This window comes from Octopus sinensis, linkage group LG16, assembly GCF_006345805.1.
Source record: "Octopus sinensis linkage group LG16, ASM634580v1, whole genome shotgun sequence".
Taxonomy (NCBI): Eukaryota; Metazoa; Mollusca; class Cephalopoda; order Octopoda; family Octopodidae; genus Octopus; species Octopus sinensis.
Genome location: NC_043012.1, coordinates 15,117,378 through 15,142,258, shown reverse-complemented (window position 1 = coordinate 15,142,258; position 24,881 = coordinate 15,117,378). Strand labels below are relative to the sequence as shown.

The 24,881-nt window shown below is 37.8% G+C and overlaps 1 protein-coding gene across 3 annotated transcripts in view; it reads left to right on the top strand.

Moving 5' to 3' along the window:
* LOC115220427 overlaps window positions 1-21,984 on the top strand; it is a 43,506-nt gene extending 21,522 nt beyond the window's left edge. For all 3 annotated transcript variants that reach the window (XM_029790555.2, XM_029790556.2, XM_036509900.1), the window contains 13 exons: window positions 1,678-1,777; window positions 3,387-3,472; window positions 4,052-4,122; window positions 5,009-5,969; window positions 9,343-9,446; window positions 10,813-10,880; window positions 13,231-13,316; window positions 14,330-14,396; window positions 15,640-15,902; window positions 17,470-17,539; window positions 19,271-19,328; window positions 20,072-20,185; window positions 21,526-21,984. In XM_029790555.2, the coding sequence (XP_029646415.1) occupies window positions 1,700-1,777; window positions 3,387-3,472; window positions 4,052-4,122; window positions 5,009-5,969; window positions 9,343-9,446; window positions 10,813-10,880; window positions 13,231-13,316; window positions 14,330-14,396; window positions 15,640-15,902; window positions 17,470-17,539; window positions 19,271-19,328; window positions 20,072-20,142 (1,983 nt within the window). In that variant the 5' untranslated portion in view covers window positions 1,678-1,699 and the 3' untranslated portion in view covers window positions 20,143-20,185; window positions 21,526-21,984. The remainder of the gene's footprint in view (window positions 1-1,677; window positions 1,778-3,386; window positions 3,473-4,051; window positions 4,123-5,008; window positions 5,970-9,342; window positions 9,447-10,812; window positions 10,881-13,230; window positions 13,317-14,329; window positions 14,397-15,639; window positions 15,903-17,469; window positions 17,540-19,270; window positions 19,329-20,071; window positions 20,186-21,525) is intronic.
* Window positions 21,985-24,881: the final 2,897 nt, after the last annotated feature.

Sequence of the window (24,881 nt, the reverse complement as noted above, 5' to 3'; positions counted from 1 at the left end):
AATGTAAAATGTAGTTTATTACAAACAGCAAAACAAACACTTTGTAATTTAATAGCTTTCAGTGTGATACCCGTTAAATAGAAATTATTTGTATTTAAGGAAAATTTAATAAAATCTAATCATAAGTAAGTGAAATTATGCTAAATACAACTAAATTGAAAACCTTTTTCCACTGGCTTTATCAGCAATTCTGAAAACTTTTGGGTGCGAATTTTACATGAGTAGAAGCTTTTTCTAACAAATTATATCATGAAAATCACCTGCGCAATTTACATGGATCTTTATGGTATATATATACGAGGGGCGTTCAATAAGTAATGCCCCTGACCCACTTCCCATAGCAGTAGAGCAACGACACTTGGCACAGTTATTAGTCTTTTCCTACATAGGAACTACCCAGAGTTATGCATTTCTCCCATCGTTTGATACAGCTCTGGAGACCGTTTTTGTAGAAGACCCCAGCTTGGTCCTCCAACCACGACGTGACTTCAGAAATCAAGGCTGCATCATCTGGGAAACACTTTCCTTTCAAAATCAACTTCATGGCTGGGAAGAGGTGAAAATCAGAGGGTGCAAGGGAAGGAGTTCATAGCTGCACACCTGTGCTTCTGATCTGGCGACACGCGAGTTGTGGACCGGAGCGTTGTCCTGCAGGAGGAGGATGCCTTTGCTGATCTTGCCCCGCCTCTTGATTTTGATAGCTTCTCTTAATTTCCTCAAAAGTGAAGCATAATAGGCTCCTGTAATTGTGGTACCCTTTGCCAGGAAATCTGTCATCACTACTCCGTCCTGGTCCCAGAAGACTGTGAGCATAACCTTGTCAGCGGAGGGCTGCACCCTTGCCTTCTTTGGAGGAGGTGAGTCACGGTGCTTTCACTGCATTGACTGGGTTTTGGTCTATGGATCATAGTGATGGACCCAGGTTTTATCCTGTGTTATCAGTCTTTTGAAAAATTTTGACTCATCTTCTTGGCACATCTCCAAATTCATCCTCGAGCACTCAACGCGTTCTTGCTTCTGGAAAGGTGTGAGCAACCTGGAAATCCATCTGGCAGACACCTTTTGCATATGCAAATGGTCATGAATGATAGTTTCCACAGACCCGGTACTAATCTTGACCTTATGGGCTATTTGGCGAATAGTTATGCATTGACCTTCCAAAATGGCAGCCTCAACTTGACGGACAGACGTCTCATCAACGGCAGAAGGGGGCGACCAGATCTTGGAGCTGTTTCCACAGAGTTCCGACTATGTTTGAATTCACAATGCCAGCGTTTTACAAGGTCATATGATGGGGCATCATCACCATAAGTTACTTTCATTTCATCAAAAGTCTCCCGTGGTGTGCGTCCTTTCAAATACAAAAACCAGATCACTGCTCGACACTCAACAGGCTCCATTTCACACTTGACTCAGTTCAAACACCTGTAAATCAGAAACCACAATTAGTTCAGAGCTGTAATTCGCCACTTAATCTATAGAGGTATAAATAAGTGCACATGCAAAATTTCAGCTAGATCAAACAACTGCAAGTGGGTCAGGGGGATTACTTATTGAACGCCCCTCGTATATATATATATATAATCAGACAATACTTCATGCAAACAGTAATAGAATTATTATTTTGTAATGTTCTATACATATTGTTAATTAAATTTTCTCTTTTTTTTTTTGTAGAAACTTGCAAATCTGAAGAAGAATGTGTGCTGCTGTGACTTATTCTCCAGGAGATGTTGTTTGGGCAAAAGTCCCTCGCTATCCGTGGTGGCCTGCAGAGGTAAATTATGCTTCAATCCATCTTCCATGCTAGCATTATACTTAAATAAAGCAAATTACCAACTTGAGCATCTGTCTTGAAAACAGAGGTAGCTTTAGAACATCAATGAATTTAGGGAGACATACATAACCTGAAAATATCACTCAATGTTAAGAGTTGTTGTTGTCATTTACAACAATATGAAGGTGGTGAGCTAAACATTCCTATTGCACTTCCTTCATTTGAATCTTAAACCTTAAAGACTTCATTCATACATTTTTATACATTCATACTTTTTTGAGTGCCCATTACTCCGATAATTCTGCATTTTTACAGTTACACTTTTTCCTTGACAGTAGATAAATTATTTATTCCACAACGTATTTGTAGTGACTTCATGCAGGCATAGCGTGGATTCGATCCTCAATTGTCAAATTTCACTTAACATTTCAACAGTGCTTTTCTCAGGGTAAAACAATAGTTTTTCTGTGAATGACAGCAGTTATGCATTTCCCAGATGCCTTCGCTAAGCAGAATAATGTCTTTGCCTCCCACCAACCTCTCTCACCAACCTCCGACAATCTTTCTCGCCAACCTCCAACAATCTCTCCCTCATCCTGCTGACAGTTTTTTGTACTTTTTTGTGACGGAAAATACACCTAACGAAATTGCTTTCTTATATCAGAGTAATAAGGTGTTTCAATAGAACATCTTTACCCCCAGGAATTACCAGGTACACCAGCTAACATGTATGTATGTATGTATGTATGAATATATATAAATGTGTGTGTTAGTAGACATGGCTGTGTGGGTGGAAGTTTGCTTCCTAATCACATTATTTTGGGTTCAGTCCCACTACTTGGTACCTTAGGCAAATGTCTTCTGCTATACCTTCATGCCAACCAAAATTTTGTGAGTAGATTTGTTAAATGGAAACTGAAAGAAACCCATTATGTATGTATGTGTGTGTGTGTGTGTGCCCGCACACACGCATACATACACACACACACACACACACACACACACACACGTATATATCTGTGTGTGTTTGTCCTTCCTTGTCTTGACATCATGCAATAGATGTAAAGGATTGTCCCTGTCATGCAGGCAGTGTCCTTGATTTCCAATATTCTGCAAGAACCTATATGACCGTGAGGATGTATTAACTTGCTTGGAAAACAGGTGAGAGTTGGTGACTGGAAGAATGGCATCTAGCTGTAGAAAACAACCTGCCTCAAAGCCCAACCCATGCAAGCATGGGAAAGTGGACATGAATGAATATTATTATCATTTTAATTTCACTTTCCTATGCTTTGCCTGGGTCAGCGAGGTCGTTGCCAGTATTGCCTGACTGATCCCCGTGCCAGTGGCATGTAAAAAGGAGTGGTTGGCGTTAGGAAGGGCCTCCAGCTGTAGAAACTCTGCCAAATCAAGATTGGAACCTGGTGCAGCCAACTGGTTCGACAGCCCTCAGTCAAAATCGTCCAACCCATGCTGGCATGGAAAACGGACGTTAAACGATGATCATACTCAGATACACATAGGCATAAAGTTAATAATTACAAAGTTTGTATTTTATTTTATTTATCTGTTTTGATACATGACCTGTAAACTGTTTTTATTTTAACAGGTTGTAGCCCAGGAAGACTGTAAAATTGTTAATCATGGGAAGAAAAATCCTATAGCTTACATCACTTTTCCTTGTGAAGATGCTTAGTAAGTATTTGATTAGTTTTTAGTTTAGTATATTTTCAGCAAAAATAGCTTCTACCAAATCTTGTGGTATACAAGCCAAATTTTTTAAATCCAAAATTTACAGTCAAAGACAAAAGTTGACTTTTACACCAAGACTACTTTTGAGAACCTAATATTCCATGTGAAATACAGCAGTATTTGGAGGGATACTTATGGTGTTTCAATGTTTACACTATGTATTACATCAATTTGTATGCTAGAAAATGCGGTTCTTCTCTTTTATTTGTTAAAATTGGACTGGCTTGGTTGAACTTTTGGTTCTGTAATTCCAATACACACACAGATAAGGATACACATAGAAGGACAGAATGGACTAAGTGGAGCAGGAAGCTTCTGGCTTATTACTTTCTGGGGTTAAATTCTGCTGAGGATGACTTTGCCTTTCACTTTCTTGGGCTCTATAATAAAGTACCTGTTGAGTACTGGGGGTCAATGTAACTGACTTCCCCCTCTCCTCAAAATTGCTAGCCTTGTACCAAAATTTGAAACTGTTATGTGACTGGCGTGTAAAAGTTACTATTTATTTACTTTTTATTCCAGTGATATTATTCGTTCCGAATCTAATATCTTGCCATTTAATACAGAACACAAGAAGAACTACATAAAGAAAGGTAAGACTTTACGTCTGCAGTAATGTTTCCCAACCTATCCCCCCACCAGTGGTTAGAAAAAAGAGAAAAACTTTATCTTTAATATTTTATGATTATATACTTTCTTCTAAAGAAATATCCACACCTGGGCATTAATATAGCAATATACTGTAGCAAACAGTCTTCACACTGTATGCTTGACTGGAGCAATTGGTTTGGCTAGGCTGAGTATAGGTGTAGTGTGTCTGCTGTGAAAAAAAGATTTTCACAATTCCATGTCCCACTTAAAAGAAAAAAGAAATTTTGGATCCCATACCCAACCCCAGTTTTCCCAGGTTCCACCAGTAGGGTGTATACCCCATATTAGGGATCACTGGTCTATAACCATCCTTCCTTGTAATACATTATTGAAATAACCAGACATCATAAAACTGACATAGGCTTACAGCTCAACGATTAAATTGTCTTTTTTTTTTTCAAGCAATAAGGATTCACAAACCTCATACTCAACTTTGGTTTCTCGTAATTTTAGGCATATGAGAGATAAATCTATATCCTAGTAGAAACAGGGTGTAGACTTATTGACAGCCTGTTGATAGTGTTCATAGCTTTCTTCGCAAGAGAAATTGAAATTTGTGTTGCAACAAAATATTCATTGATTTTACAATGGCGAACTACACCATCTGATATTTCTGTCAGATGGTCTGGATCACTGCAGGAGAAGTGACAGGTGACACATGATCAATTCCTTGCTTCTCCACTTTATTTGTGCTTCTCCAGTTTACTTGCAGTTTACATCATTAATAAAAGGGAAAAATAAAATATTTTTTTCCCCTGTTTATATTGTGTATCATGTTTTTTTTGGCTTTATCTATTATAATTCTTTGTATTTTATTTTTCTTTCCAGGTGAAAATCTGCCAAATGATTTGAGTCAAAGATTCCTGATGGCTCTAAAATGTGCTCAAAAAGCTGCCAAGGACAACACTGATGTTACACACAAAAAAAGCTCATCGGTTAAGAATCCAAATGACTCTATATTTAATAGTTCCTTGAACAGTAAGTCATCTGTTGCTGGTAGTTCACACAACCAAGCAGATTTACTTTCTGACAGTCCTCCGGCTACATCTGGTGCCAGCAGCACTATTACTAGTTACACAAATGAGACCAGTGACCATTTGAAGTATACCTGTAGCCAGTGTAACTTTTCTACTTGTCGGCTAAATTTGATGTTAATTCACTATAAACCTGAAGAAAATGTACTCCGTTGTCCTAGTCTGCCTGAATCTTTTGTGGCAAATGCTGACAGCCGTAAGCGTCGAATGGTTGAGAATGATGCATATCTGAGAAGCCAACACTACAAGGCCCCACGTCGCTTGAGCACACCAGAAGTCACCAGTCGTGTTCCTTGTTATGCCCGGAAACCAGCCTCACCTCCACCTCAGAAGGCCTTACCTACCACAGCTCACGACAGAGGTAGTTGCTATATGTTTCATGATGAACCCATCCGACAGCCAGCACATAAACCCAGCTTTTCATACCGGTCACTTCAGAAAAAAAAAGATAACTCCTCTTCCGTGGGAGAAAATGAAAACTCCAAACGCAGTATTAGTTCTTTTACACAACCAAAGACTTATACCAAACTGAAGTCATCGAAGGATCAAAGAAATGGTGTATTGTCTATTGGCAACACAGAGAAAAGAAAAGAGTTCCAGATGAAGTCAAGTTATGATACTAGCACTCCTTCAGAAAATAAACTAGAACGGCCAACTAGAAGACCTCACTCCAGTGGTGAGAAAAGATCCAATGGAGAGAAAGATGAGAAGGAAGAGGAAACAACAACAAGGAAGAAACTTCTTTATTCTGAAAAGTAATGCTGGAATTTGACATCTTTGAGTCTTTTATTGTTGTATTGATCAGGTTGCCATGTAAAATTATGTGAAAATGGTTCTGTGTATTCAGGTTCACTGATACTTCACTTGTAGCTAGAAATATATTTGTCTCTATCAAAAACATTGTATGAAAGATGCTGTAGATGACGATTGAATGAATGAAATAAGAAATGATTACCCTGTTGTATGAATGTTAATAACTGACTAGAGACTAATGAAATAGTACACCAGCTGTTGCTTGTTTTCTGAAGATTAATCATCATTGATTTTGTTTTATTGATTGAATGGTGTAATAGAATACATTGTTCAAAGACACCATTATCTTTATTATTATTATTAAGCTGGCGAGCTGACAGAAGCGTTAGTGCGCTGGACGAAATACTTAGCAGTGTTTCACCCGTTGCCACATTGTGAGTTCAAATTCTGCTGTGGTCAACTTTGTCTTTCATCCATTCGGGGTCAATAAAATAATTACCAGTTGAACACTGGGGCCATGCAATCAACTCATCCCCCTCCCCCAAAATTGCTGCCCTTGTGGCTAAATTTGAAACCATTAGCACACTGGATGAAATGCTTGGTGGTATTTCGCTTGTCAGTATGTTCTGAGTTCAAATTCCATCGAGGTTGACTTTGCCTTTCATCCTTTCAGATTCAATAAATTGAATACTAGTGAAACACTGGGGTCAATGTAATCAACTGGTCCCCTCTTGCAAAATTTCAGGCCTTGTGCCTTTAGTAGAAAGGATTATTGTTCATTTTGTCCATCCTTGTTCTCAGTTCAAATTCTGCCATGGTCAACTTTCCTTTCATCCTTTCAGGGTCAATGAAATAAGTAGCAGTTATGCACTGGGGTCAATGTAATCAACTAGCCCCCTTCCTTCCAAATTTCAGGCCTTGTTCTTATAGTAGAAAGGATTATTATTACCTCTGCCTTCGCTAAGGCAGAGGTATTGTTTGCAGTTGTGTTTGTTTGTCCATGGACAAGATGCTGGATGGATTCGGATGTTTGGCCTCGTGACTGGCACAAACTGATTAGATTTCCGGATCGATCCGGTACTGGACAAGGATTCTGGATTGCTATGTTTACATTCACTTTCAACTCTTTCTCAATTATCTCCCTTCTTGCTCTTTCCAATGTCTTATCTTCGTTTCTCTATTATTAATTTTATTCGCATCTCTCAGTAGAAATTGATGGATAAAGAAATCAAACTACCGAAAGAGACGGCAGCAAAACCATTCAGAAATTAAATAACACTAACATATTTTTATAATGTACATATATATTATACATACATATTAACACTTTACAGTATACTTACATCTATACATCAATCTAAAACAACAGGAATACTAAAGGAAGATTGGAATTTAAGAGAAGAGAAAGCCAAAAGGTCTCATGCTATTCATTTAAAATTTCCTGAGTAGAACTTATTACCTCCGCCTTTGAAACTATTTTGGATGGTGAATTTGTTAAGTTTGGCTTCTATTATATAAGGATAAACTATTTATTACTGTTACTAATTTGTCTACAGTCACTTTCACATTCCATGACTTCCACTGAGAGCGGTCGGGTTCATTTTTAGTATTCTTGTTTGTGAGAGGCGTTGAGTTTATTTCAGATATTCTCATTTTAAAAATCATCTTCGGCTAATTGTTGAGACGACATTGGTGTTGCCTTGGTGGAGGTTTGCACTCTCTGAGTGCTCTTGTTGTTGTTGTTGTTAGTGTGGTTAATGCCTTGCTCTTGACAAAGTTCAGTGCCTGTAGTAAAATACAATTACTTACCCATTCATCTGTTGTATATGTATATTCATAATCAAGTATTTTTAATATGTCTTTGCCCTCCCCTTTCTCTCTCTCTCTCTCTATATATATATATATATATATATATATATATATTGTGTACTATTCCGTGGTGGTAAGATTCAACAAATAAAGTACCCCATCTGGTGAGAGATAAATATTATTTAATAAACACAGTATATGTTTTTATGTGCTACTATTAGTTTCATGTAATGAAAGCATGCCAGACAGTATTTTTTAACTTGTCTGGTGTCTCTGCACAATCTTCAGACACTGCACACGTGGCATAACAAACTAAAAATTGGACAATATGATGTGAGAAAGAAATAGATATAAAAGGTCCAGAAAAAAAAAATAGAACGACACAAAAGGGTGGGGTGGGGAAATTAGAAATATTTCCCCTTCAATTATTAAAAAATACTGTCTGGCATGTTCTCATCACATGAAACTAATAGTAACACATAAAAACACGTGTTTATCAAATAATATATATAGTGCAAATAATGATTATTTCATTGGTTAGTAGATATAAGCACTAATCAGCAAATTGTTTGTTTGTTGAAATTATAAACAAAGCCCAGTGGCTTATTTAAAAGCTCAAAAGACTGGGTGTTTCTTGCTGAGGCACTTATGGTAACATTGGTGCTCCAGAAACTTTTGCATAAATGAGCCAAAAATGTTATGAGCACATTGTCGTTATATAAGGTAGATGTTCTCTTATGACCCACATAAAACTGCAATTAACATATTTTGTGTCAACATCTGCTGAAATATATTGAGAATAAATGTTCAAATCATTTTATATAATATATATATATATAATAATAATGGGTAAAATTAATTAATTAATAATTAATAATTAATAATTTTACCAAGTAGTTCGGTATGTTAAAAGAACCATTATCGGTAAACTTAAACAAAATTCTTTTTATAATTAGGGTTCAGCAAAATTTGCTTCACCACATACTGAAATTTAGAAATAGCAGTTAAAACTAACTATTTCTCTACCATAAGAAAATCTCCCAGACAACATTACTCAACAACCCACGCAGGTAAAGAGAAAAAAATAACGAATCCACCTGGCTTTGATTAACTGAATATGCGTTTCGGAGTTAGATAGATGTAACAAGTATCTAACTCCGAAAAGCGTATACAGTTAATCAAAGCCAGGTGGATTCATTATTTTTTTCTCTTTACCTGTTGAGTAATGTTGTCTGGGAGATTTTCTTATGGTAGAGAAATAGTTAGTTTTAACTGTTATTTCTAAATTTCAGTATGTGATGAAGCAAATTTTGCTGAACCCTAATTATAATTATACTCATAATTATAAAAAAAAATTTTTTTTCTCTCCTTGTTTTTTTCTGTGTCCCTTTCTGTTGAAGAGCATAGGCTTGAAACGTAAAAGACTTTTTCTATTCCTGAGCATTATACTAATACATCTGTTTGTTTTGTACACCACCTGTCTTCATCTTTTGTTTTTTTCGTAAACTCTCCCTATATATATATATATATATATAATCTTGTTATTTTATTTAAACTTTTCAACAGGAAAAATTCAGATTCCAACCTTGAGAACAAATCTGGTTCATCTGATGAAAGCTCCTTTGGTACTGATGATGAGATGTGCGACACTATCACTTCTTCAAAAGCTGGTGAATATCTTTCCATATATAGTTTATTGAATTGATAAACTTATGTATTTAGAATTGTAATTTGTTGTTAAGATACAAATTCTGGTCTTAGTTTCTCCCAGTTTCAGCACTTAATTTGCAAAACTCATGATATTTTTAATGTTGAGATCATCATCATCATGATCGTTTAACGTCCGCTTTCCATGCTAGCATGGGTTGGACGAATGACTGAGGGCTGGCGAACCAGATGGCTGCACCAGGCTTCAATCTTGATCTGGCAGAGTTTCTACAGCTGGATGCCCTTCCTAACACCAACCACTCCAAGAGTGTAGTGGGTGCTTTTACGTGCCACCGGCACGGGGCCAGTCAGGTGGTACTGGCAACGACCACGCTCGAATCTTTTACACATGCCACTGGCACAGGTGCCAGTAAGGCGTTCTGATTTCTCTTATTATTGCTACTTGTGATTGAGTAGTGAAATATACTATAAATTGTGTTTAAATAACTGAATAATATTAACCATGTCATACTGTGTTCCTGCTGAAGCCGGAATAGGTGAAACGTCATCTCTGGATTCCCAGTCAAGTGGGCAAAGAAGATGCAACCGATTCTGTCCATTCGTTTGCCTTGCAATTCTTATCCTTCAGCTGTCATATGCAACTGTTTATTTTTTTGCTCAGGAATCCAGGTGTAGAGTAAGATTAGACACAAGGGCCCAAGTCTAAGAGAGTAACTATGGTTACTTAACATCAACCAAATTTACTGCAATGATTTAATGTGTGTTGAGTGGTTTTGGTGACAGTCTTGACTTAACAGCAATTGGCTGTATGGTTGAAAGGTTTGCATTGCAACCATGTGGTTTCAGGTTCAGTCCCACTGCACAGTACCTTAAGCAAGTGCCTTCTGCTATTGCTCTGAGTTGACCTTTTAACTTACCTATTGTCTTATTAATTAGTTGTTATTGATTTATCTGTTAATTTATAGGTTACATGTTTTAATTAAGTTTTTGTCTTGTTTGCGTTAATGGCTATTTTATCATTAGGTCATCTTGAAGATTCTCTCTCATGAAAACATATTGCATCATCATCATTTTAATGTCTTTTTTCCATGCTGCCATCGATTGGACAATTTGACAGGAGCTGCTTGCGTTCCAATTGTCTGTTTTTGGATGCCCTTCCTAACACCAACCACATTATAGATTGTACTGGGTGCTTTTTACATGGCACAGGCATGACTACTTTATACGTCGCACTAGCATGGATGCTTTTACATGGCACCAGCAATATATTCGTTATAGATAATTAATTCAAATCATCTTCATCACCTAACATCCGTTTTCCATGTTGGCATGGGTTGGACTAAATACATTTTTCTTTTCATGTTTCAGACTCACCTGTTGTGGAAAATGATGCAGTATGGGTTAAATTCAACAAATATCCTTTCTGGCCTGCCTTGGTAGGTACTCCACTTTCTCTTATATTGTAATCTGAGATATTTGCTACAGCTTCCTCTCATACAGTATTGGTAATATTCATAATGTATTTATGTGTAAACGTGGCCGATGCCAGCGCCGCGTTGACTGGCTTCCGTGGCGGTGGCACGTAAAAAGCACCATCCGAATCGTGGCCGATGCCAGCACCGCCTTGACTGGCTTCCGTGCCAGTGGCACGTAAAATGCACCAATCCGATCGTGGCCGTTGCCAGCCTCGCCTGGCACCTGTGCAGGTGGCACGTAAAAAGCACCCACTACACTCACGGAGTGGTTGGCGTTAGGAAGGGCATCCAGCTGTAGAAACACTGCCAGATCAGACTGGAGCCTGGTGCAGCCTTCTGGCTTCCCAGATCCCCGGTCGAACCGTCCAACCCATGCTAGCATGGACAACGGACGTTAAACAATGATGATGATGATGAGTATATGGCACCTTGGGCAGTTGTCTCCTGCTATAGCCCTGGTTTCACCAAACCCTTGTAAGTGGATTTTGTTGACAGAAATGCATATATCTATGTATACGTGTTTTTGTTTGTACCTTTTGTCTTGAAATCATGTGATGGTCAGAAGCGAACAACGTCACATGAGTGATGTTGTTCATTTCCAGTTTTCCATGGAAAACGTTTCCCTAGAGAAATATTTTCCTTGCTTAGGAACAGGTGAAGGTTGGTGACAGGAAGGGCATCAGATTGGAGAGAATGTGCCTCAATAAATTCCATCTCACAATGATGAGGATAAGATAGCCCAATGGATTGAGCACTTGAATTTTGCTACTCTTCTGGCAAGAACACACACACATGCATTGCTAACCACTTATTGACACAGTACATCAGTATATCTCACTGACATAGTGTGTGTATTTGTTTATGTAATGCAGTCACACAGTTTCATGAAATCTTATATACAGGATTGTGGTGTGCTAGCATAGAAAAACTCATGTGAGTAGGCTGATACTTTCTTGTGTAAAATTATAGAAGTGCACCTTGTGGGAAAGCATGTACAGCCTGATGTGTGTGCATGGAGCACATGGTTTAGTGGTTAGGGTGTTGCACTCATGATTGTGTTTCTACAACCGGATGCCCTTCCTAACACCAACCTCTTTACAGTATGTACTGGGTGCTTCTAACATGGTGCCAGCACAAGTACTTTTTGCATGGCACTGGCACAGGACCCTTGCAGGCCAATCCTCTTTATTTAGTGGGAGTAGCATGGCACACGCATACATATATGGCTGGTGCACAAAGCAGTGCTGTAAAATAAGCTCAAGACCATATCGGATATGCTTGGAACATATTTGACCTGTAGACGCATTTTCATTATGATGTGAACCAATCTAAAGTTTGTTTATTTTATATCACTGCTTTGTGCAGCACCCATGTTTTGTTCTGACCTGGTAGTGGCCAACACAACTGATCAGTACTTACTGGTTTCTGACAAGCAAGTTAAACCTTTCGGTCAGTTTAGAGTTGCTTTGCTTAGTATCTGGTGCTGAAGAGAGGTGGGGAGTTTGACACGCTTCTACAAATCTATAGGAGATGCTTTCAACTCACTTTAGTGTTTTTAACATCTTTTACCCAAAGCAAAAATTTTTCTCCGTGGCAAACTACTGTGATAATATCTCTTTATATGCCAATTATGTCTCAAACATATTTGAATTGATTCAAAATTTGTTATGCCAGTATGGAAGGCGGATGTTAAACGATGATGATGATATCTATATTCACACACAGACACTTATACTATTTTTTACATACTGTGATTTTGCATTTATCCTTGGAATTAATATCAACAACCTGTATTGAGATCTTTACTGAGAATCGAAGATGTCTCCTCTGTTTAATCATCAAAAGTGAATTAACTTGATTATCTTAAAAGTCAATGAACTGATTAGAGATTTTATATATATACTAGCACTATGACCCAGCATTCAATTGGCGTATCAAGTTTTGGGCATTTTGATTGGGTTTTGGATAGAAAATTCACAAAAAAGTCACTTCTATTGATTTTTTAATGGCTTTGCAGGGTGACTGGGGAAATGTAAAGATGTGCACAACCACCCTTGGACGGTTTTGAATGACCTTAGAAAGTGTGAGCCCTCTAACTGAAAAATTGTGGATTTTTTAAAGGATACACACACACACACATTTTGCTGTTTATATATATATATATATATATATATACACGCATGCACACACACACATACATGTGTGAGTGTATGGCTGTGTGTAACCAGGTTTATGTCCATTTGATTGTTTTAAATTTAAAAATCTTGCTTCAGTGTATGAATCTATTGGTGTAAAAATCTTTCTTCTTCAGATAAGTAAAGTATATAAAAAGAAACAACACATTTACCGACTTGGCATCCGTTTTTTTGGTGAAATTCTCTCAAAGGAATCACTGGAGTAAGTATAGTTTGTATTAAGTGTATTCACTACTATCAGCAACACTAATGTCTCATAGTATATCACTCTGGTCAGTTAAAAGAAACACTTCTGTTTTTTTCTAAGATGTAAAGCTGAGACTGGAACTTGTGGCTTGAAGAGAGCTGTGATGTGGGTTCATCTGGTATCTCAGATAAAAATTTGTCCAGATGTTCTTTCAAGACCTGCACATCTACACCCCTTCAAATTTCAGGGGCTGTTTGCCAGGATGTTTACTAGTCATGGACCCTTCAAACCCAAGCTTTTACAGTTCAGGGTTCTTATTGTAGATGGAGAAGACAAGAGCTCTGGTACTAATATATATATGTGTGTGTGTATGTTGGTTTCCTGAAATTAGTGTTGCAGATTAAAAGGTTACATGCATCACAGAACTCCAGTAGCCTAGTTCCCTCGTATTATATTTATATATATTACATATACATTATTTATTGCGAGGATGATCCGGTTCTTGACTGAAGATTAGAGGCTTCAAATGAACCGTCCGTGTTTTTTGTATCATTTATTTGAATGTTTTGCGTTCTTGTCCCATTTTGTATTTTTATATATATATTACATATACATTATTTACTATATATATATATATAATATATATATATATATATATATATATACACACACACACACACACTGTATAGTGTTTCCATATGATAGGCTTCATAATTGTTGAGGTATTCCTTAACATGAAACCAATGGTAGCCGTAACACTCAAAAATCCTAATCCACTAATGCATTGTTAAGCATTCATTCTCATTGTTTGATATTTATGTGTGTGTGTGTGAGAGAGAGAGAGAGAGGTTCTGTCCACAAAATTTACTCACCAGATTTGGTCAGCCTAGGGCTGTAAGTAGAAGACACTTGCCTCAGTGCCATACAGTAGGACTGCACCTAGCCCCAGCTCCCACCTCACCCCATCAATTGTATCTTCATGCTTTATGTTGAAAGGTTTTGTGAATATCATTTTCCATCTCCCTCAGGTTTGGCATTCGTTACAACAAGGAATCGGTTATCCCATTCAATGATCTACGAAAAGAAGAATTTATTGTAAGTGTACTCTTTTTTTTCTTTCTTTTTTTTTACTCTTTTACTTGTTTCAGGCATTTGACTGTGGCCATGCTGGAGCACCACTTTTAGTCGAGCAAATCGAACCCAGGACTTATTCTTTGTAAGCCTAGTACTTATTCTATCGGTCTCTTTTGCCGAACCACTAAGTTACGAGGACATAAACACACACACACACACATATATATATATACTACAGGCTTCTTTCAGTTTCCGTCTACCAAATCCACTTACAAGGCTTTGGTCAGCCCGAGGCTATAGTAGAAGACACTTGCCCAAGGTGCCACGCAGTGGTAATGAACCCGGAACCATGTGATTCGTAAGCAAGCTACTTACCACACAGCCACTCCTGCACCTACTACAAGTTTCTTTTCTTTTTCATGATTAACCATAAGAAATATTGATTTGTCATTGTTTTTACGTTCACTTTTCCCTGCTGGAATCAGTTGGACATTTTGTAGCCTTGGTTTATAGCTGGATCTCCTTTCTGACGCCATCCTTTTTCATTCTTTCTTATAATCTGCAAAATTGCAGTGTACTTATTCTGAAAACCATGATATACATGGCCCTAATTAATTCTAAAATTAATAAACAGCCCACTCTCATAAATTTACAAATGATAAAAGTTAGAGGCTAACTGCAGAAGACCGAGATATGGGACTCAATGCTGTACTTGAGAAGAGCCGCCCACCACAGCAGAATTGAGATCCTAAAACCAAGGTGCCACATAAAGGGCATTGGTGTGGGTGATGGTCTTATGTAAAAGCACTGGTAATGGTGCCACATGAAAAGCACCCGGCACATTCTGTGGAGCGGTTGGTGTTAGGAAGGGCATCCAGCTGTAGAAACCAAGCCAAAGTGGACTGTTTAACCTGGTGTGGCTCCTGGTTTTACCAGTTCCTATCAAGCCGTCCAACCCATACCAGCATGGAAAAAGGCTGTTAAATGATGATGATAACATCATCATCATCGTTTAACGTCCGCTTTCCATGCTAGCATGGGTTGGAAGATGAAAGTATACAGAAGTGCGCGCGTGTGTGTAACATTCCTATTTTCTTAAGAGTAGTGGAGTGAATGAAAGGCTTGGAATACAGATGTGTAGTTCTTTCTCTAAAAGTAAGAATGACAGAATGATTGTTTCTAAGCAAAATTTAAATGACAGTTACCTGCTGTTTTCATTTGTTTTTGTTTTTTTCTTTCTTTCTTTCTTTTTCTCTTTCTCCAGAAAAAAGGAGAAGAATCTGAGTACAAAGAAAAGTTTAGCTTGGCTCTAAAGAAAGTAAATGAATTTTTAAGAAAAGGTGATTCTGAAATAACCAGTGACAACACAGATCAATATATTTACAAGTCAAGTTGCAGCTCACCAGATCCTTCTCAATATGATAAAACAGATGCAGACAACAGCATAGCCTCTGAACCGTCGTCGTGGTACCCAGTGGACAATGTGAATATTGTGGAGGACAGACAAACAGTTGAAATGGTTTCAAGGTGAGAGATTTTCCATTGTATTGTTTGCTTGGCTTCCAAAACATTTAATTCTACTAGAATGGTAATTTTGGAGCATTGAGATAATAAAGAGATTAATCATGCGTAAATTTCAATAAGGCTGACGATGCTTACATATTCCTTCATGCTTTTATTTGATCACATTTAACATTTTTCATCAGCTTCTATTTGTTGAGCTGCTAAGTTTACTGGATGTTAAAAGTAAACACACACACACACACACACACTTTTTGTTTACCAAGCAAATGGTCAATTTGATGTTATAGTAGAAGACACTTACCCAAGGTGCTTCTCAATGGGACTCAACCATATTTGCATACTATAAAATGATGTGGTAAGTAGCTTGTTTACCAACCGCATGGTTCCGGGTTCAGTCCCACTGCGTGGCACCTTGGGCAAGTGTCTTCTACTGTAGCCTTGGGTCGACCAAAGCCTTGTGAGTGGATTTGGTAGAGGGAAACTGAAAGAAGCCTATCGCACATATGTATATATATATGTGTGTGTGTGTGTCTGTGTTTGTCCCCCCAACATCGCTTGACAACCGATGCTGGTGTGTTTACGTCACCATAACTTAGCAGTTTGGCAAAAGAGACCAATAGAATAAGTATTAGGCTTACAAAGAATAAGTCCTGGGGTCGATTTGCTTGACTAAAGGTGGTGCTCCAGCATGGCCACAGTCAAATGACTGAAACAAGTAAAAGAGTACACCTCCACTCAGTCTAGGGGTCTTGCTGGTCCCAGTTCACTCTGTGAAGTGGTAGGCTTTAGGAAAGGGAACCAGCCATAGAAACCATGCCAAAGCAGACATTGGAGCTCAGCATATACTTCTGGCCTGTTGGATCCTTAAAAACCATCCAGTTCATGTCAAATTGGGAGACAGATGTTAAATTACAATGAGAATGAGTGTATGTGTGTGCAGATGTAACTTTAAAAAAATTTTTCAATTTCGAATTAAGACACTTGTGAATATTAGATTTTGAGTGAAATTATTAGTGGTCATGGCCACTGCCAGTAACACATAAAAGGCACCTGTGCAGGTGATGTGTAAAAGACACCCAGTACACTCTGTAGAGTGGTTGGCATTAGGAAGGGCACCTGGCTGTAGAAACCATACCAAAACGGACGACTGAAGTGTGGTGCATCTCTCTGGCTTCTCAGCTGCAATCAAGTTGTCTCACCTATTCCATGGATGTTGCCAAGTGGTGGTGGTGGTGGCGGCAGCGTAAAAGATGAATGTCAGTGTGGTTTGAGTTGAAGTAGGGATGTATGTATATTGATAGGAGAGTAGGGATTTTTTCTCATGGCAGAGGAAATTTGACAATGAACTCTCCCTAAAATATTAGTCACTGTTTCATTCTAATGGTTAGCAACAAATACTGCTTCTATTTCTGTTACTCATCTGACAGATAATCACCAACAAACCAATTCTTGTGACCATCTTTGTTTTTCTTCTTCGTGTGATGTTCTCCTCTACGTCTTGATTAAGGCCAGAAAGTAATAGATGAAAATAAACATCCTGTCTGATAACTTATTTTAAATTCCCTTTCAGTGTTCTTGTGGATACTCCAGAAGATGTTTGCCAAACTGTCTTAGAGCTGGATGCTTCAGAACAATCTAAAGTGAGTTTCATTTTTACAAAATAAGATTTGTTTTTGTTATTTTTGTTGGTTCTTTTCGGTTTGAACAGCAGTTTTTTTTAGCGGTGTCATATGAAATTGTCACCCATAATTATGACCCTAGTATCGATCTATTGCATTTCAATCTATTTTAGGGTTAGGGTTAGGGGGAAGGGTATCTTTTTTTCTTCAGAAATGTAAATAAACACAATTTGTTTCTTAAACGAGGGACATATTCATACGGCACAGAATGTTTTCACCTCAATAGACGTCATTGATTGGTTGAAATTGCAGAAATTGAAGAAAATAAACAACAAATATCTTACAAACTATAGAATTTTCTCAAGAAAGCCAAGAGAAAAAGATGTTTTATAAACACATTCTACCAGTATACGAAGTTTAAAAGTGTTTAGTTACATGGAAATTATTTTTAAAAACTGTCGGTCAAACTGAAAAGATCCTTTTTGTTTGGAAATAAAATAGTTGAACATATATTTTTGTGTGCAATACGTTAAGCTATCTTAGAGTTAAAATAGCTGACTTAAATATGGCTTTTGACTCCCAGTTCGTGATTCTGGATTTTCTGCTCTAATAAACCTGCAGTTAATTCCAGTAATATTAACCCCTAGGCACAATTAATTCCAGTATATAACCCCTAGGCGCATGACCTGGTGGTTTGGCTGTTGCACTTACGATCATTAGATCACTAGATCATTAGATCACTCGATCACTAGATCACTCGATCACTAGATCACTTGATCACTAGATCACTTGATCACTAGATCATTAGATCACTAAATCATTAGATCACTTGATCACTAGATCATTAGATCACTAAATCATTAGATCACTAGATCACTTGATCACTAGATCATTAGATCACTAAATCATTAGATCACTAAATCATTAGATCACTTGATCACTAAATCATTAGATCACTAGATCATTAGATTGTGGGTTGATTCCCAGACTGGGTGGCACATTGTGTTCTTGGACAAAGCACTTCATTTCACGTTGTTCCAGTCCCCTGAATGTTGGCCTGTTTGCCCTAGCCAGTAGGGTGGCATCATATGATGGCTAAAACAATGCAAAGCGCATTGTGACCAGTGATATGTAACAGCATCTGATAGTCTGGTCAGTCATGTAATCACGTGATATTATAGCTATATATTTTAACAACATTTTAGCTTTATTTAATATTGCAGTTTGTGAAGTATAGCATCATTGACGTCAGATGTCCAATTAGCCAATCACGAAAGCATTACATTTCTGACAGGGAGTTTGTCTAAGTTGATGCAGAACAAAATACTTCAAGGGAGTACATTCATAAGACCATCCAGTTTTTCAGTTTCTCATTGATGTTTATATAATATACTCTACTGATATACATCAGTGACACACACACACACACACACACGCGCGTGCACTTCTGTATACTTTCATCTTCCAAATTCTACTCATAAAGCATTGGTTGATTTGAGCTTATGGCAGAATGCAATTAGCCAAGCTGCCTCACGAGGGGGATCAAACCTTGAACTTCATGGTCACAAAAAGAACACCTTAAACACACAGCCATGCCAACAGGAATCAAACTCACTACTTCATGATGGTGAGCCCGATGCTCTAACCACTAAGCCATTACTCTGTTATATATTAATTTAGAAAAACTGTAGTTTTCAATTAATTTCAAATGAATACCATTTTTTAAAACTTTCTTCTCTTTTATTGTTGAAGGAATTATCCACCGTAAGTGTAATGCCAGAAATCTGGATTCCTAGTGTTGAAGAAACCAGTAAGTATTATTATTATTATTATTATTATTAATATTATAATTATTATTAATATCAAGGTGGTGAACTGGCTGAAATGATTAGTGGCATTTTGTCTGTCTTTATGGCTTGAGTTGAAGTTGCACCAAGGCTGACTTTGTCTTTCATCCTTTCAAGGTTGATAAGATAAGAACCAGTCAAGTACTGGGATCAATGTAATTAACCAGCCTCCTCCCCCAAAATTCTAGACCTTGTGCCTGCAATAAAAAGAATAATTATTATCCATACTATCTCACCCCCCATCCCAGTTGAGGGGGTTTTGTTTTGGAAGGTACTTGGTGACTCTGTTAGTGATGGTGTCCTGTAAAAAGCACTGATGATGGTGCCACGTAAAACAGCAATGGAGCCTGATGTGGATCCTGGCTTTTCCAGCTCCAGTTGAGCCATCCAACCCATGCCAGCATGGAAAGCGGATGTGAAATAATAATGATGATGATAATGATTTATATCACATTTTGTGAGGCTCGTCTCATGTTATTTTCTATTCTATAATTCTATTCTTTCTTCATCTTAATGGAACCAAAACATCTTCCGAGCTCAGTAATTGATTCATTCATCAGAAGTGAAGTTACTTGACATTTCTTTAGAGGAAATTCATCATACTGGGCATTCTTTAAAACTAAACAAAATGATCAACTTAAAAAGTGACTCACTGACTTGTAGAGTTGTTTCTAAGTATTTTTCCTTCTTCTATTTATTTTTTAAGCTGCCGTTGGTAACGAGGTTGTTCTTCATGATATTGATGCTGAAGTTCTTGTCCCCACTGCTACAGACTGATAGAACAATATTGGAAGAGATGAAAAAATATCTTTTAAATCTGGTAAGTGAGAAGTATATCTATCTGCTACACATTACGCCTCTCATCTTCATTTTGCAGAATATTATTAAAACTCTTACCTTCAGCTTCTCTCCATGTTACATCTAGCTTTTCTTCTACTTATCCGATATTGCTCCTTGCTCTTCACTTCCTTCCATCCTTTCTAAGCTTGTCTCTTAGCTTTTATGGCTCTGTTTACTGGATAATCCCACCACCATATCACTTTCTCTGTGGTTGTAACCTTGCTCCATCCATCCACAGATTCGGTTCTGTGGCTTGCAGCCAGACATCTTATAGAAACTCCCAGTTATCCTCTGTATTATAAGTGTCGTCTATCTCCTCCTCAACAAATGCATCACCTAGCATTTTTTTAAACCTATGCCTAACCAAAGTATCTTTGTTTCCATAACCACCCTTCTCCAGATTGTTCTGTGTCTCTGGATCCATCATCATCATTTAACATCCGCTTTCCCTGCTAGCGTGGGTTGGACGATTTTGACTGAGGGCTGGCAAACCAGATGGCTGCACCAGGCTCCAATCTTGATTTGGCAGTTTCTACAGCTGGATGCCCTTCCTAACGCCAATCACTCCAAGAGTGTAGTGGGTGCTTTTTATGTGCCACCGGCATGGGGGCGAGTCAGGTGGTACTGGCAACGACCTCGCTCGAATCTTTTTACACATGCTACCAGCACAGGTGCCGGTAAGGCGACATTGGTAATGATCACATTCGAATGGTGCCCTTTTACGTGCCACTTGCACGGAAGCCAGTTAGCCGCTCTGGCAACGATCACACTCGTATGGTGCTCTTTGCATCCTGCTAGCACGGACGCCAGTCATCGAATTTGATTTGTCACTTAATACTAGTCTGTATAGCATAGAACATTCCTCATTGAAGAAAGACTTTGTATTCATAACCATCCATCTATCTCATCCTGCTGAGGATGAAATCTAATTCATTTCAAATCACTGGGGTTGAGATCATCTACATGACTCAAAATTTTTTTTTTTTCTTCACATTAATAGTCAGTGTTAGAAATCAATATTTCTAGATCTGCTAATCTATTCCAATGGTCAATGATTTGACACATGTATGATTAAAATAATTTACTCAGAGAGACACCACAGCTATGTTCCTTCATCTGATATGAACTGGTGACCCACAAGCTGGGCATTCAATATTTTATCAACTCATTTTTGCCTCTATTTTTTTTTTAACACAATCATTCTTAATTTTGCAGGAACTTCATTGCTTTGAAAATAATTTGATTAAAAAATAAATAAATACTTTAAAAAGCATAACTACTTTCTAATATCTAGAGTATTGTCCTTTTTTTTAATTTCAGACCATTAACATCCCCTAGCCTCTATCACAGCAGATCACAACCACCACCACCACCACCACTATTGCTACTTGTGCTCCTCTGTTCCAGCCATTACCATTGTGATCATCAAACCAACAACTACAAATACTAATGGGTCAGCATTGTCCTTAAAAATATTATTGCTAATATTTTCTCCATCTCTCACACAGTCAACACATGTTCAAACGATTTTACTGCACACATCTTCATAATAAAGAATTTTTAATCATTCAAAAAAAACTGCAGAGGAAAGACTGAGATTTTAGAGAATATTTTTAGGAGACACAAGCAGAATCCACAATTGTTCATTTTAAACAGGTTTTTATCAATGCCCTTCGGGTTTAAATCACCGTTTCATCTGATTTTCATATATCTGGATTAGCTCAACTACATCTAGTGCAGAAATGTATCTAAAACTCAAAATAAATTCATTTAAGTATTCTTGCTTTGTCTTTGCTTTTCTTTTTACCTCTCCCCCTCCTACATTATTATTATTACTACTACTGCTATTGCCTGAATTGTGATGGTAACATTTCCGTGCAATAGCCCCCACCCCCCTCTTTTGGGAGGTGTAAACTCAGTAATATTTATTTTACATTAGTATGGAAACAAGCGTTCGTATATATTTTCCAATCTTTAAAAAGATGCCAATAAAAACAATGTAATAATGATCAACAATGGACAGCATTCTGTCGGCCCAGTTTTAACTCTGACTGTGGACACAGCTGGAGTTATTTATCGATACAAAGAAACAGAATTTCATCTTGTTGCTATGGCACAGCAACACCTGCAAAGGTACAAGAAGCAGCAACAACAGTGACAACAACAATGTATACTACAGCAGCAGAAACAATAACAACAACAACAACATGGAAGACAGTAACAAAGAACCATGACAACTGTTATCTTTTTTGAGGATAGTCAACCAGTGGACCGTGCATTTGATGCAAGATTGGAAAGATAAAGTCGTCCAGTACAAAAATGACGTAAAACCAGGTGTTATATGCCTTAGTGAGTAGGAAGGAAAAAAATCATTGTCTAACATGTTTTTCACAAAGAGAGGAAACTTGAATTTCTTTCATTGGTAGACACAGAAAAATACCTCCAAGATGTGTGGCCCTCAGTGCTACACATGTATAAAGGTAAACAATATGGGACGGTAGTTGCTATCCGCAGCAGCAAGCACCACAAGAATGCAACTATTACTTGCACATCCCAGACCTTTATTATGCTTCCCTATTATATGGGTAAAAAGTTGACTTGAATTTAAGTGAAGAGCATGCTGGTTCACCCATGATCCAGTTAGTGTCATAGCCATTCTGGAAGAGTATGGGGAGATTCTGGAGGTAAAGACCACCCCTCAACAGGATTGGAATTCAGATATTAGTTTCTCCAGAAGAAATAAATCACATTACTGATTTTTTTTTCTGTTTCGGGGAATGTGAACAGATGCCAGTTTTTATCAAAGGAGAAAAAATTGTTTCATGTGTGGGAATACGAACCACCTCAAAGCCTCTTTTGCTCCATTGTGGAGGAAGCATGAAGTTCTCCAACATTACTACCAACTCCCCAAGGTGAGAACACTATGACCAGCTCACATCTGCCTCTTTCCTCTGACTTAGGTCTCACAAAAGCAAAGACCCTGTTGAAATTGCACTAAAAAGCCTTTGTCAGAGATAAAAGGAAGACAAACTGAAACAGGTCCTTAAGACACGAGGGAAATATAGAAAATCCATTACAAAACTATGAAAAAAACAGCAACACCATCACAACAAAAAAAAAAATCCAGTTTTATGTTTTCACAACCACAAATGAATTTTAAAAATCACAAAAACAAAAAGAAACACCTGTAAAACAAAATGACAAACAGTCACACTCTCAGGTACTTCTTTCATTAACTTCACTGTTCAGAAGAGCAACAGTGAGTTAATTAGAGAAGTAATTAACAACGAAAATATTCTAAGTTTTACTGAGCTCCTGAAAACTTCATTGGACAGAATGCTGATCAAAACAGATACGAATATGTATCTGGATTTAAAACAGAAATTCCGCCTGGATATTGGAGGTTTCAGTAAGTGCCCCAAATAAAGCTTCCTAGAAAAAACTTTCTCCCCTCACCCAAAAAGAAGACTGTTTCAACAGTCATTCCCAAAGACCAAGGTAAATGACTTCATTTTCTTTTCTCTAATCTCAATAGCTACACTTAGAGTAGGTTGGTGTAAATGCTCAGGGCCTGGATTCAGTTTGGAAGTGGGGTCACCCACTCAATGATTTCAGGTCTCTTGACTTAGATGTGGCTGCCATTAGTGAGACAAGAATTTCCAGGAAGCATGCTCGAACATCCATTTCTGAAAACTACAAGATATTCTTATCTTGTGGTCTGTTGGCAGCAGCAGTGTAGCAGTGCTATTCTGAAAATCCTTGGGTCTCAAAGTAAAGGCAACCTTCTTGGACAAACTGTCCTAGACGTAAATGGCAGTGAAGGTGACACCTTTAGATTGGTGGCTGTTTCTAGATGCCTAAAGAAGGCCAGATTTTTTCAGGCATCTAGAAAGCTGTCTGGAAATGTCTTGCACTTCAGTACTAATAGAGGACTGGAATAGTATTCTGGATGCATGGAAGGACTGAGTGGGTCTAGTATATGATAGAAGTGGGTGCAAAAGCCTCAAAACCTGCTCAGCAACTTCCAACTGTCTAACAGATATCAACTGGATTTCCCTGATGTGCCATAAGCAACCACAATGGATCATCCAAATAGGGATAGCATAAGTTATCCACAATTCAAATTGGTTGGCTATACAGACCATAAATTTGTGATCTGCACAGTCAATTTACATAGGACCAGTTGACGGAGACCTGATTACTGGAAGGTGAACACATCCATTCTCGCATGCAAAGACTACAGGGACCAGATTCGTTAAGCAGCAGTTGAGGGGGGGGGGGGAAATGTCAACAATCAGTGGTGGAGCACCCTGAAGAAGACAATTAGAGTAGAATCAATAGCATTTAGCAAAGAGTTAGAAGAGAAAAAAATAGATTAGAGGGAGAACTAGTTAGAAAACTAGAAGAGGTAATTACACTAGGCCACAAAATTTGTATTACTATTAAATGAAATGGTACTCATAGGTAATTCGGGAGTGCTGATCCCGAATCTGCAATCATTTTTGCTCTAGCATGTCACGTTTTTGTGCTGTCATTATTATATTGCTATCAAAATTACAATAATGTGAAAATTCATGACAAATAAGATGAATGTTATGTTAAGTGTAAATTACCGTTATTTGGTATAAGAACAATTTGGTGGACAAATAACTCTAAAACCAATAAAACACAAAACA